The 15,543-nt window shown below is 35.7% G+C and overlaps 1 protein-coding gene across 1 annotated transcript in view; it reads left to right on the top strand.

Annotated features, from left to right (window-relative positions):
- Positions 1–15,543, top strand: part of SIPA1L1 (signal induced proliferation associated 1 like 1) — a 77,455-nt gene that overhangs the window by 17,058 nt on the left and 44,854 nt on the right. Inside the window, exons 4-7 of the mRNA XM_009978920.2 lie at positions 2,384–2,558; positions 9,748–9,851; positions 11,063–11,220; positions 14,821–15,397. Coding sequence (XP_009977222.1) covers positions 2,384–2,558; positions 9,748–9,851; positions 11,063–11,220; positions 14,821–15,397 — 1,014 coding nt within the window. The remainder of the gene's footprint in view (positions 1–2,383; positions 2,559–9,747; positions 9,852–11,062; positions 11,221–14,820; positions 15,398–15,543) is intronic.

Raw genomic sequence — 15,543 nt, 5'->3', positions numbered from 1 at the left:
ATAAATTGTAACATTAATTTGCATGTGCTTGGTGTTTGTTTTACCAATAAATATCTTTGCTTTAAGTCTTAATATTTTGGTGCCCAAAATATGCAGTCTTCATTCTTAAAGGTGAATGTTTTGGTTGGATCTCTCATGCTGAAAAAGCATGTTTCCTTTATACTTACACAGAAAGCATTTCAAATAGTTAACAACGAGAGAAAGAAAACAGAAGCATTACTTCAGGATACAAAATTGGGTTTGTTTATTTTTTTCCTTTCATTTGCAGTTTTGGATGTTGGCCTGTAATGTTTTTTTCACGAGAAATAGATTGAGATGAGGACAGGCTGAGAGAGTTGGGGTTGTTCAGTATGGAGAAGAGAAGGCTCCAGGGAGACTTAGCAGCCTTCCAGTACTTCAAAGGGACCTACAAAAAAGCTGCAGATGGATTCTTTTATCAGGGCATGTAGTGATAAGACAAGGGGTAATGGCTTTAAACTGAAAGAGGGTAGATTTAGATTAGATATTGGGAAGAACTTCCTCACTCTGAGAGCGGTGAGAAACTGGGACGGGTTGTCCAGAGAATTTGTGGCTTCTCCATCAATGGAAGTGTTCAAGGCCAGGTTGAATGAGGCTTTGAGCAACCTGATCTAGTGGAAGGTGTCCCTGCCCATGGCAGAGGAGTTGAAACTAGATGATCTTTGAGGTCCCTTCCAACCTAAACCATTCTATGATTCTATGCTCTACTCATATTTTATCATAAGAAATTTGGACATACTTAAAAGATGTGAGTCAAGTAGTCACTGTATCGGATGAATAAAATAAGGGATGCTCAGAGTGACAGGCGAGGAAAAGAAACAGCCTAGAACTGTGACTCGTTACATATGCATAACTTCTTCAATGGGAGTAATCAAGCTAGGTTGATCTTTACCCTTCTTTTTTCCTTCATTATTTTCCTACTGCTAATACTTTATCCCTGTCACCATTCATCTTTGGTAATAAGACTACAGCAGTTTTCAGAGTTATTAAATTTTAAAATTTACTTTAATTAAGAACAGAATAGGACCGCTTCTAGGGGCTTTTAAATTATCTCACCATAAATATAAGAAGTTAAAATTAATAAATTTCAGTTTAATGATGTGTGTCCACATCGTCCCAGCAAGTTCCAAAACCTTTTGTCTCACTGACTGTGGTATAAGCTTTGAGAGCAAATCACAGTATATTCAGATGACTTTTCTTCCAGTGCCCTTGCAAATAACTGTTTTCACTTCTCACTAACCTGTAGCCCAAACTTGTAAATCTCGTGCTGGTTTCGATAGACTTTCTTGTGATGTTACTCTGGCACATCTACTTGGTATTTATTTAAAATGGAGCCTCTGCAGAAATCTGTGTGTGGGAGGAAAGATTATTTACCCTGCTATGATTATGCATTTTTACTAGATGAATTACATGCATAAACTCCACGGGTCTCCTTTGCGCTCTGCCAGACAGAATTCCCGCCTGTGAAGTTGGTTTTGGAGATGGTAGTAAATGGCTGTGGGTGCTGCTTTCATCCCTTCTTCAACTTCAGTTTCTGTAGTCCAGACATAAGGGCACAAATGTGGTCTGTGCATCAGTTTGGAATTGGTGGAAACAGTTTGCTTTGATGAATCACAATTATGGTTGGGTGAAAAATTAGTTTATTCATGTCTTCAGTTTCTGCTGTGTTAGGAATATCAAACACCAAATTAGAGGAAAAATTGAAGTAAAAAGCACAAATATATTTGAAAGTCTATGCTAGTAAATAGTATCTTTAAAGCATTACCAGCATTTCTCAATTTAGCTGTTTTCCCTGTTACTGCATTTTTAAGTCAGAGAAGGCCAACTGAATGCCATGGATTGTTTCAACATTGCTAACAGGTGAATGCACTAATAGGTGAATAGTTTTTATCTTATCTTTGATGTGAGAGTGTGTTAATTTTGTCACTTATTATAGAAATGAGCACACACCGTGTCCTGCCCTTCTGCGTGGAAGCTTTAGCATAGGATAGTAACCATGGCACCAGCCTAAAGTGAGAGTTAAGTTCCTGGCATTTCTCAGCCAACGCTTTCCATATGGCTGAGTGTAAGATGTTCACCATTTGCAAGCTGCGGTGTTGTCCTCCTGAAAATAAGGAACATAAATGTTTGTTTTACTTGGGAAAGCATTTTGACATCTTTGGATGAAATGTGCCATTGTTGAGGCAGTTACAGTGGGAAACAATGAGAGATTTTGGAACTAGACTAACATTTGAAATTAGACTGATAATTAGGTATTTTTTCTTCGTTAATTATGGGTTTAATAAAAAACATAAAGTGAATTCAATGAATAAGTTGCTGCATCACTTGGCATACATATAAGATTTTCATCTTTTCCCCTTTGCAGTTAAGTTACCAACTTAAGGTGGGTATCATGTACTGCAAAGCCGGGCAAAGCACAGAAGAGGAAATGTATAATAATGAATCAGCAGGTCCAGCTTTTGAAGAGTTTCTTCAGCTCTTGGGAGAACGAGTTCGACTCAAGGGATTTGAAAAGTATCGTGCTCAGCTGGATACAAAGAGTAAGGCTTTTTCATTTTTTTTTTTTCCCTTAAGTGAACAAAATGCATCATATGGTTACTAACAGACTTTTTGTTGAGAGTTCTTAACAACAACCTCTGCTATAGGAAGACAGTAGCTCGATACTAGAAGTGAAAGCAGAGGAAGTATGTAATTTGACCAATACCCATGTGGTCTTTCAGCTCTCATAATTATTGGATTTTTGTGCTAATTTGTTATGAAATTATCACCAAAGCTGCAACAAGAAACCAGTAACTATGCAACCATTATCAGCATAGCAAATCCATCATCAGTGTGTTGTTTAAAGAGAAATCAATACAGTTGGTATGTCATAATTTTTTTTAATAATATGCTAATAGACTGTCACAAAAAATTTTGAGAACCCGTCGGTATAACTTCACCTTGACAAGTTGATCTATTGCTTTTTTGCTGTGTCTGTTGCGTGTCTAGGCAGTTTTGTGTTCTGTTACCAAATATATTGTTCGTTCTGTGATTTTTCTTTTGAATTATGGAAATTAGAATGGTTTTGGCAGTTGCATTATTAGCTTTAACTGTAAAGCATATTGCAACAAAAATACAGTGGAAAGATGATCTTGGGTGACAGTATCTATAAAAGAAATTCCCTACTTCTGGAATCAAGCTTGTGAAATACCTGTTTATCAGCTAGTGCATGCTATATTCAATTTGTAAATCTGTTTTAAAATATTCGGGGAAATTCTGGCCTGTCTTTCATTTCTTTGAGTATTGGAACTAACCAGTTCCTATGGAAATCTTTTGTTATTTTGCCCACTTGCAGCAAAGGAAATAAAATAAGGAGTTGATTCATGAAAGTTGAAAAGCATTCATCAACTTCAGTGCAGCAAAACCTGTGCTTTTGTCATGGGTCTCCTATCACAGATACAGTAGCTTGGTGTGTTTTAGTGCTCCACCATTCTACCTTGTGTCCTTGATTCTTACGGGCATCGCATTGCCATCTCCTCAAGACTGTTCTTCATAAGCCTCATCATCTCTCCTCAGAGGGTTATAAAACTTCCTGTGATTTTTAAACCTAAATTAATGCCTGTTTCACACACATTTACCATTAAGCCAGCTTTCTTTTAGTTGCAATATTTATATACCCTCTTGTATTTACTCCTTTGAGTGCTTTTACACATTGCAGCTGTGTCTCCTCTATGCTTTTGTGATGGTACCCTTATGCCGAGTCTCTCTCATTGGTAGGGGAGACATGGATTTCCCCCCCACACACGTGGTGTTACCTGATAACCTTTCTCTGCACTGATCCAAGTTTGAATTCAGTCTCTATAATTTTAGTGGCTAGAATTATAGACATGATTTCAGATGAGATCCAGGCAGTTTCTTGCTGTAATATTTTCTCACCTTTACTGGAAATATATTACACAATAATTCTCAGGCTGGGTTTTCCTTTTCTGCATCTCTGAATTGTTATTTTATCAGTTATAAAAATAAGCTAAGTCAAAAATCAAATGTATATAGAAAATAGAAAATATTTATTATTTTATAGCTTATAGTTTTGTATTGTGATGTCCTTGTTACTTTTAGTAGTTAAAGTAAAATCCTCTCTTCCCTTTCTTCAGGTTTCGTTGCTTAAGATATCTGAAGAAAAACCCCTTTTTGGTGTCAGTCGACACACACTGGTTTCTAGACCATGTAAATGATGAATGATTAAGAGTTGAGTCATCTGCTCAGATATACCCATGAAAGCTGTAACTGTGTCTTAAGTACTTGTTTGAAATTTCCTTCTAAAAAGCAGAATTTTCCAGTAATGTTTGAGTTCCTTCTTGTTGCTTCCGGCTCAAGGAAAGAATTTTGTTAGGTTTTGATTTTTATGTACTACAATCTAGCACCTGTTGAATGCACACGTATGTAAACTTTTAGTTGACTGAATCTCTCCTGGTTTTTAAGGTTTTCTACTCCATGTTGAGAGCTGACATGTCTTTCAAGTTGCCCAGTAGACCTACCAGCTCCATTTTCTTTCAGTCAAGGTTTACATGCTCACATGTGTGGGACCTCATCAGCTAGAACTGCTTAGGAACCTCCTCAGTTGTCTGAAATCTTTCAGGTTATTATGTTGTTTGCAGGCTCGCTCAGGAAACACATGACTACACAGCATATGTGAGTTCTTAATGAGCAGGTTTAGACAGCAGCAAATGTGAACAACGGCAACAAACTTTTCTGATTGATCTCAATGGTGCTATGTTTTCCTTCATGCTAGTATGCAAAGCACGAACAGAACATGACGGGAGAGAAGGTGGTATTTTGGGGGCACAACACTAAGCTCCTTGGATAGCTACATTTGGAAACTGCATTCTACACGGGAAGTGGCAAAAAAAAAAGGCCACCTTGTGATAGGCAAAATGCTAAAGACTAGAGATGGTCGCAAGAGCTGCATCTCAGGTATGGGGAATACGTGAACAGCAGAATACAGACAGGCAATGCATCGTCGATAGCTGCCCTGAGTGATCCATCAGCCTTTTCTGCCTTGGCCTGACCACAGAAAGGCCTGCAAAGGAGGAGCCTGTGTTTTTTGCCATGGCTTAGGTTTATAGGATTCTGTTGAAACAGCTGGGTCTACAACTAGGAAGCGAGCTTCTCCCTTTTCTAGCTCTGTGCTCCTCTGTTGCTAGAGATCACTGTCATAAAATATTTCTTGCGGTCTCATTACTCAGGAAATTTTCCTGCATAAAAATTCTGTTTAATGTCAGCACAGTTGATTGCAAAGATGCCCTTAAAAATAAATGTCTGTTCATTAACTTCCAAGAAAGGTCAGAGAAATGTAGGCTATTTGGCTAGTTTCTATACTTTAGACAATACTTTACAACCTATGGAAAGCAGATGTATGATGTAAGAGAGGATGAAAGATTTTTATTTTTTTTTCAGTGTGGAGGGAGACTGGTTTGTATACGTACTCTGGAAATTTTCACAAGATATTTGTAATTTTTGCAAATTAGGAAAAGTAAAGTTGCTCTAGCAAAAGGCAGTTTCAGAACAGTTTTGGTTCTTAGAAATTTTTAGAATTAGGGGCCTAATTGGGTAAGTATCCATAACAGAGCCAGTTTTTAAAAGGAGGAATCTTATGCATCCTATTAACTGAAAGCCTATTTAAGTGTATTGAATCCTTCAAGGGCTTTAGCTTTGGATCTCTGCCAGTGCCACTGTGGAAAAGAGCTGCTACTTTTAAAGTTTTGTTTGTATATTTCTAGAATTACCAGAGGGGAAGCAGTCTATCTCCTGGCAGCTTGTAGGCTTTGGATAGGAAAGAGAGCTTGAAAATGTCATCTGTCCCACTGTTGCTAGGAAGTTTATGGGCACCACTTTAAAGTAATAAACATCACAGTAATCTTTCAAATTATAACTTCAATCATTTTGCTGTATGTTTTAGTTGTAACGCATGCTTTATTTCCCTCCCCCTCACTCAATCTTATTTCTCAATATTTTAAATTGGTAAATGGGATCAGCAGGATAATGCTCGGCCTGGTAACCTGGTGTGTGTGTGCAGCAGAGTAGTAGAGTGGTTGGTTTAGGAAATGGGGGAGATTGATGTGAGTTGTAGGAGTTTGTGAAGAACCTATTTGATGAGATTATAAACTGAGCTAATAATAGTAGCTTTCTGCATTAGATGTTTGTACTGCATGGTTAAGACATTAGAAGAATATGAAACTAGCACAGAATGTATGAAATAGATTTAAAATCTAGGGAATGAATGGACTTCAAATTGATGTTTGCGGTATACTGACATCTCCTAAATTAATGTTTCTAATTCATATAGATGTTACCTTACACTCCTTGACTTGTACTCTTTTAACATCTTTTCAACCACATAGAAGTAAGAATAGACTTACTGTTGGGTCTGAGGCTTTCACTGGGAGGCCGATAGTCAAAGGTCAGAGGTTCCTGGATTGCTTAAGAAGCAAAAATGGGGATGGAGGTGCGTCCATCTGCTTTTTTTATGTTTGTGTTACACATACAGTTTTGTATGTTACAAAATAAAGGATTCCATCCTCAGAAATAGCGTTGGAAAACAACTTGGATATTACAGAAGTTGAACGTGAGTGTGTGGTGTAGTCCTTATATATGACAGAAAGGAGAGCAGGTTTGGCAAGTGCTGAATTTGGGCCAATAAATAGGAGAAACTAGAAATAAGGCAGAGCTTTTTAACAGTGGTAGATGGAAATAACATTAAGCTCTGAAGCTTCTTGTTCTTTGCCTTTAATTGTGAGCACAGCTGCAGTTGGTATGGTAGCAATGCCTGTTGCTTATCTGCCTCATCATTATAGTTTATTTTTTCATTTTCCTACAATTCCTTGTAACATATTTTCCTTTGAAAGGAAAACTGAGTTTGATTTTCTACTCATGTTGGGTTTTGTACAGTTTTCTAGTGCAGAGGTTTTAAAAGCTGCTATAGAAGCAGGCTGATGGTCCTGTTGTTTTAGTGACATGAATTTGTCGTGCTGATGGTGTCAGTTACAGTTTTGAGAACTGGTGGTGTTGAAAAAAACCACTTAAATGGAATTGGTTTAAGATTGTCCTTATGAAAATAGCTGAGAGACATTGGAAGAGCAGAAGAATAAGGTGGATTTTTTAAGGTGAATAATGATGGAAGGTAAAGAAGATCAGATAAGTCCTCAGCGAAGTAACCAAATCCAGTAATGGGACAAGACTGAGAAGGCAGCATCAACAGGTATGCCATAAAGTGATGGCAGGAAAGGATGTCTTATTGTTAAAAGGTGCTAATGAATTTGTAGATCCCTCAGGTCTCTCTTAAATACATGAAAATCAAAGTAGATTGCTTACAGTTCTGACCTTGAAATGATGTGCACAGTCTTGAATTTTGCTCCAGTGGCAATGATTTGATTTAGAGCAAACACCTGTAATTATTTTGTTGTGCTTCAGGAAAAGTGTTGTGGACTTGTAAGAAAGGAGAAGTCTGAATGGTGAGAAAGATGTGCAGTCTGTAGTGGATACGGACTTCTGTTTGTGGTTGAATTTGAATAACAGATTTAAGCTGTGAAGTACTTGGAAATAATTGGAATTGTTAAACATATCATTTGGATTGTAGCCTTACTACTTATTTGCAGAACTGGTGCTGTTCTGAGAAAGAATCCTTTTCTGCCTGAAATGAAGTCCATCCAGGAAAGCTGAAAGTTTGTCTTAAATGCATAAGTGTTGTTCTAGCATATTATTGGTCAGAACTGCTTTATTCTTTTCTTCTTCCCTCCACCCCTTTTCAGCCCCTTCCCCTCTTTTCAGGCCTTCCTTCCCATCTCTGTTGTCTTACCCACTTCCCTTTCTTTTGCACCTGCTCCCCCTTTCCAGTTCTCTGTAATGTTTTTGTATGCTCTATTTGTGAAAGATGATGTACAAATTAGCGTATTCACAGCTAGACAAAAAAAAAACCCAACAAACAGGAAGGAGTTATGTTGATGTTTAGGTGACTTTCAGGTGCATCTGCCTCCTTCAGTGTGCATTGTAATATCAGGCAGATGATAGAGGCTGCTGTGAGCTGGGCAAAGATGAAATGATTCCCTTTCAGCTCTTATGCTGTTGTAATTAGCACTGAAAAGAAAATATTTAGCAGTTAGCTAGTTTTTTGAAATGGCAACATTGAGTGCTGGAAGAGAGCCCAATCTCCTTGAAACATCAACTGAGGGGTTTTTTTAATAAGATTCTATGAGTCTTTTTTTTTTTCCTAATTCCAATTTTATTCTATATATATGATTTGGAAATGCGAAATCTCTATGCAGCTATAATGTAGAAAACTTTCCATTTCATTTTATGGATGATATTTTGGTTTTTCATTTACAGCAAAGCTACCTCTATTTTATTATTCTGAATTTGACAAAAACCCAAGAACTTCTTGTCAAAGCTTATACCCAAAATGTAGGTAAATAAACTGTATATTTATGGTACTGTAAATGCCTCACAAACCTCAGAGCTACTATCTCCTTAGTAACATGATCTCTCTGCTAATAAAAAATTCCAAGGTGTAGTATTTAACAACTTTTTAAAAATACATTGATATAAATAGCTGAGATTATGTAATATAGCAGCATGTTTATATAACTTCAAATAACCAGAATGCTTTTTTCCATATATAAATCTAGTTAATTTTAAAATTCTGTTTGAAAATGGGCTTTTTGCACTGTGAACAGCAATTATATTTAATATAATATATTCACTATTTCAACTTTAAATGTATTACTACTTAAATTAATGGAACATTTTTCAAGGTCTTTTTTTTTGAGAGAAATAAGTAAAAACAGAAGTTCCCAATTTGTCTGTAATCAAGTGTTGTCTTCAACCAACACTTTGTAAACTTTAATAATATCCCCTCTTCTTTTTTTCTTTCTAAACTTCATAATCCTAGTTTTTATCATTTTCTCTCCACATGGAAGTCTCTCCATCCACGTATAATTATTTTTGTGGCCTGTTTCTGGATCCCTTCTCTTTCTTCTATAACTTTTAAAATAGGGTGGCCAGAACCCAAAACAGGTGAGAGTACCTTCGATTAATATACCAGCATCATAATGTCGTTGTGGGCTTTTTCCATCATCAGCTGTAAGCATGCTAGCATCTTATTTCAGTTTTTGACTTCTCCTATCCGTAAAGCACCTGTTTTAGTGAAGATTTTATGTGACTTCATGACAGTTAATTTAGTCCTGATATTTATGTTTAAAAGAACCCATTCTGTTCCTTCATATATTGTGGGTTATATGTCCATTGATATTTAATTATGCATGAGATCATTGTAGTCATTCGCAGTATCTGTCTACCTTCCTTCCTGAAGTCTTTTTCACACTCCTTACAGTTCAGTTTCGTTCCAATTAGCTTGAGAGATTAGATGGTGTCTGAAAAGTATTTCAGACTTTGTTACTACTTTTCTTGCTTAAATAGGCTTTCTTCAGGGTTTTCTGGTATAAATTCCCTATTCCTAACAAGTTCTTCATTGGGAAAAGTATGCAAAATTATACATGCCATCTGTACATGTCATTTGGTTTATCAGGTGAATAAACTCTAGGTAAGTTTTTACTTGCTGACATTTCAGCTAGGATCAAGGATTAATAGGTTTTCTTGTCTTGCCTGATGATTTTCTTTTATAATGATGAAACTTTGGTTTTAAACTTTTTTCTTAAAATAATTCTTTTACTTTCTCTTTTTTTCTTTAACCTGAAGCTGATTCAACGGGTACTCACTCTCTATACACAACATACAAGGACTATGAAATCATGTTCCACGTTTCTACTATGTTGCCGTATACTCCAAACAACAAGCAACAGGTAGGATGGACCATGCCTGTTTAGAATTCGTTTTTTTTTCTCCATCTCAAAAGTAGCTGAACTATTGAGTACTTACGAAATCTTTATTTGTTGCTAACAAAGAAAACACTAAGAATCAAAAGTAAAACTGGCCATCTCTGTCAATAAGATAAGCAAAGCATCATAGGAAGATGTTTAGTTTTTTCTCCATAGGACTGTTTTCTCTTTAATTATGCATTATTTACTGAAACTTTGATGTAAATATTATACCATGTCAGTAGCACATCTGTGTTACATAAATAAAGAGTTCATATCTTATGTCAAAAGGACCATAGCATACTTGACATGATTTTCAACCTTCTGCAGTGAAGTCCATTGCACTTTGAAGGATTATGTTCAGCAAATTGTAATATGCAACAAATCACAGGTGGTAAGTGGGGTGGTCCAGCACACTGCGCGAGAAGACATGAGACAAAATCCTTCGTTTATTTTTTTTATTTATTGTTCTGAAGAGCTACGTAGACTAACTTGCTTTGTTATTCTGAAGTACCTGATCTTGTTAAAATACTAGGCTATCTTGTTTATGGTGTGTATGCATTTTACTCTAGAAACGATGTTATTTTGTGTTTCTGCAAATAAAACAGAAATTTCCTTTAACAATAGAAGATAACGCAGCTTTCTTTTTAGTTTGCCTTTGTACTCTAAATTTTATACTACTTTGTAGTTTATCTTTCTCCTTTACTGTAGTCTTGGATTTACTGAAAGAAGCCTATCAGAAAATTATGGTAGTGTGTCTTAAGGACAATGATAACCCTTTTCAACTTGAAATAGAACCTACTTCTGGCTTGCAAAAATGTATCAAGTGGGAAATGTTTACCAACTTCCATGTATCAGTGATTACTCTGATACTAGCAGATGTTTGTTGTTGTTTTCGCTTTTTGCATAGCTTAAAATTTTCTCCAACGGGATCTTCCTGTATGTTACATGTAGAAATGAAATAGAAATGAAATCATTGTGAATATGAAAATGTCTGTGCCTGAAATTTATTAGATGAAGAATTAACATTCTGGTACTTGTCATATAAATCCTCAACTGTTTCAATTTTCAGCTTGAAGTATCATTTAGAATAAAAAAATTCAAACAATAGTAATTTATAATAATGATAAATAAATAAATAATTGAAAATTATGAAAAGATTGTGTCTTAACCTGTGCATCTTTTTTTTGTTAAAGCTTCTGAGAAAGCGACATATTGGAAATGATATTGTGACAATAGTTTTCCAAGAGCCTGGAGCACAACCATTCAGCCCAAAGAACATTCGATCCCACTTCCAACATGTCTTTGTCATTGTAAGAGTGCACGGTCCCTGTACTGACAGCGTCTGTTACAGGTAGCTACTGCTAGTTTCACTGGAAACTTGAAATCTGAGTGCAAAGAGAGGTGTCATTCCTCTTTTAAATTCTCAGTAGGAAAACATAGTGAAAGATAGAGGTTGAGGAGATTTTTAGTCATGTGATTGTAGGACACTTTCTAAAAAATAAGTAAACACGCATGAGTATGTAAAGAAAACAAACCCAGTGAGGAAATTAGTGCTGTCAGTATGTGTGTACACACACACATATATATGTTTTTTTATATATATGAAATCAAGCATTTGAGAATGATTTTAAAATGCTGTTCTCACTTTCTTTTTATTGTCTTCATTAAGAGTGTGCTAGAAGAGTATTTCTATTTTGATTCTTATGAATTCACTTTTTCTTCGTGTAACTTGGGCATCTGAGCTTATGTTCGTTTTTGAAATTAAGACAGCGAAAAAGTATGACTAACCTTTGAGAAAAAGTTAAGCTCTGGAATGTTTTGTCTGCAATATCTTCATCTCCTTCCTCATTTAAATCCAATAAAGAAATTGCATTTTGCAGTAAAAAATTATCTTAGTGTGACCTTGAAGTCAGTATGATTAAAATAGAAAATGGTAATTGATAGTAACAGAATTGCAAGATGAGATTCCTATTTAGCGTAAATTTTTAAGCCAGCTTGAAAGCGTATGGAAATCATGGGTTTGAGTTACAGTTCTTTTTATGATCAATGAAACTTTTTACCATTGTTATATCCTAAACTCTTAATGTATTTTTATTTTTAAATGTTGACTGATCTCAGCAAACGTTTCTAAACCTGCTTTATTTAAAATATGAAGTGTCAGAGTAATGGATTTAGAGTAGTTATCTTGAAATGAGGTAGCCTTAGAATAACTTGTCTTTACTGAAATACAAATGTTCACCTAAGTGTTTTATTCAGTCAAGTGCTTATTTAGAGCAAGAGCTAAGACTACAGGGTCTGATACGATGTGCTCATGTTTTTCAAATAAGTTTAGTAAGGTTTAAAGGCTTTTCCCTCCCCATAAGTTTTTGGTAAAGCTCACACAGCGCTTCTGGAACTGATGCTGAAATTGTATTAAATATTTAAAATGTAGTAAACTTTCCTGGATTTGGCCTGTTTGTGTTAATACTCATTTTAAGGCAGCTTATTGACAAACTCCACTGCCACATAATTTATGTGGACATAGCTCTGTTCTTAAATTTTAGACATATGTTTCAGCTCTCACTGTACAGAAACTGATTTTGAAGTAAAGGCAAAGTAGGAAATACATCCACAAGGGCTACAGATGCATTTTCCATTTGAATTGGATATTACAAACACAGAGAAATAGCTGCTTTTGGTTATTATTTTAAATATTATGACTGCATATTTTCAATTTCTTCCTTTTAAAAGGCATGGGAAAGATTTATACTTGTTACACAGTAATAAATTTAAATATCTCAGGGTTCTATTTCCAGCCTTCAGACTTCTGAATCGTTTTCATTTTTCAAGAGTTCACAACTACCAAGGGCTGGAACATTACTGGTTACTATTAGTGAATAAAATTTGAGAATTTCAGCTTTAGTGATGCTACAGGCTTAAATTTTAACGGTAGGGAGAGTAGGCAGGAAAAAAAATGTGAGAGTAGGAGCATTGTATATTCTATGTACTGTCCTTAAGATTAAAATCCTTTCTTTTTTTGTCCTCTCAGTGCAAACACTTGATTTAAATTTATAGAATTCCATTATGAAAAGTTTTTCTAGGAAACTTTTCAAAGTAAGTTTGACCTCTTTTCACTGAATTATTTGGAACAGTTTCATAGATTCATAATTCTAGACAAAACAGGAAGCCATATCACATAAAAATGTACTGGAATTTATATTAAAAACTACATAAAAGGAACAAAATCAAGCACTGTCTTGGCCAGTGACTCTCCCTCCCAACTAAGATAAACAATATTTCAAAAGTCTGACTTCTCTGTCGGCATTGTTTACTTTTTAAAACTTCTCTAGCATATTTCAAAGATCAAATTCTTATCCCTGTGGTTCATGATATTGAAAACCTAATCAAACATTGTCACTAGGAGTTTTTCATTACATTCAGTAATTGTGTTTAACACTTAAGCTTCTGTTTCTTAATAACAGGTCCTCTAGGACCATTGAAGATGATCAAGAGTCAGATGGTTGCATTGTGAGCACCTCCTGTTGCATATTTTTAGAAATATTGGCATACGTTTGAAGGAAATATGGCAGTCAATGACATCTTTCAATATCAGTTGCCAGAAAATATAATTTAAAACAAACAAACAAACAAAAAACCACACAAACAAAAACCAAACAAAACTCCCACCACCCAAAACCAGAAGATATGGTTAAAGATTGAGTGACTTAATTTTTATTTTTGGTGTTCCTGTGTGCACCACCCCCGCCCCCCGCAAAAGCTTTAGTAGTGTTTCTGCCATCTCAGTTATTGATATTTTTTTTTGAGTAATTTCTCTCATTATGCTTAAGGATTCAGATAAGTTAGAACAAAGTGTGAAAATTAATACCAGCCAGTCTCTCAGATGAATCACTACTTACATTTCTAGTGTGTTCAAGTTTCTTCTTATTTGTCTTTATAATCTCCATTACCATGATACTCTGGCCAAAATGATTTTTCAGATCTAGTTACACAAATGTGGTAAATCAGATTTGGACTGTTGGAGCATTTCTTGTCACAAAGCTGATGAAGTACAATTGTCAGTCTCTTCTTAGGACAGACTGCCAAGTGGATGGTAGTGGACTGGACTGGCAAATCTTCAATGATGCCAAACAATTCTCATTTGCTCTGTATCCAGAGAGAATTGACCAGGGAGAATCGCGAAGCTTGTCATCATTGCCTAAGGCAATCTTATTGTCAGTCCATCGCTTGATACAGAAACTAAAAGGAACAGTTGAAAAAGAAAGCATCTGTTTAATGCCTCCAAACTTCTAAGAAATTTCTTATTTCTAGTATTTTTGAAATCTGCTTCTATCACTAGCATGCAATATCAGCTAGTGCAGTTTTAGATCCAGAAATTTAAAACATAATCAGTAGTGTGATGTATATATATGCATTCAGTCACCAGAAGATGATTCTTGCAATGAAACTGGCCTTGTGGGATGACTTTATTGTCATTATCTTTTTAATGTGTCATTTTTATCTGTATCTCTAGTATTGATCGTGCATTTTGCATTGCTTTCAGGTGAGCCTTTCGCTTTAGGTAGCTAAATTATAAGCTAATCTTTGTAATAGTGTGTGTTAGAAATTTTCTTTTTATAGTAAAAACAGACAAAATTCAGAACTACTGTACATGAGTGATTACTTTATGAAAAAAAAGCACAATTTTGCACTTGAAGCTGTCTTTAAGCTGTGGTGCTAAGTATGATTCAAAAATGCCTAGCCGCAAAAATAAGTGGCCTTCTGTTTATACAGTAAGGGGGACATAATTTCCACACTGTCAAGATTAAAATGTAAATATAGACATATTGCTGAGAAAAGGAGAGAAAAATTGAAGGGTTAAGGAAAAAGGGAAATGTATTTTCTGTATTCAAAAACTGCTTAATTTGCATACAGTGAAACACTCTGCTACTTCTTTATTCTTTTATTTCTTTAGTGTTGCTGTGACAAGATCCAGAGATGTACCATCCTTTGGACCACCTATTCCAAAAGGTGTCACATTTCCTAAATCAAATGTTTTCAGGGACTTTTTACTAGCCAAAGTCATTAATGCAGAGAATGCTGCTCATAAATCAGAAAAGTTTCGTGCGATGGCCACCAGGACCCGTCAAGAGTACTTGAAAGACTTGGCAGAGAAGAATGTCACCAACACACCTATTGACCCTTCTGGCAAGTTCCCCTTCATCTCACTTGCTTCAAAAAAGAAAGAAAAGTCCAAGCCTTACCCAGGAGCAGAGATCTATAGTTCTGGTGCTATTGTATGGAGTATCCATGCAAAAGACTACAGCAAGGGTATGGAAATAGACTGCCTCCTAGGCATCTCTAATGAGTTTGTAGTCCTCATTGAACAGGACACGAAAAGCGTGGTGTTCAATTGCTCCTGTCGAGATGTGATAGGGTGGACTTCAACAGACACAAATATCAAAATATTCTATGAGAGAGGTGAATGTGTTTCTTTGGAGAGCTTCATCAGCAACATTGATGATATCAAAGAGATCGTCAAAAGGCTGGAGGTTAGAATGTGTTCTCTTGTTTGGTTCCCCTTCTTTGCTTTCTCCTCTCACCCTACCGCCAAGTAAGACTTCAGTTTAGGTAATGCTTAGGATGTCTAAAACTTCTAATTGTTTATAATGAAATCTATAAGGACTTCCTGCTTTTA

This window comes from Tauraco erythrolophus, chromosome 6 (genome assembly GCF_009769465.1).
Source record: "Tauraco erythrolophus isolate bTauEry1 chromosome 6, bTauEry1.pri, whole genome shotgun sequence".
Classification (NCBI taxonomy): Eukaryota; Metazoa; Chordata; class Aves; order Musophagiformes; family Musophagidae; genus Tauraco; species Tauraco erythrolophus.
Note: the sequence above shows the minus strand (reverse complement) of the source record. Positions and strands in the feature narration are given on the sequence as shown.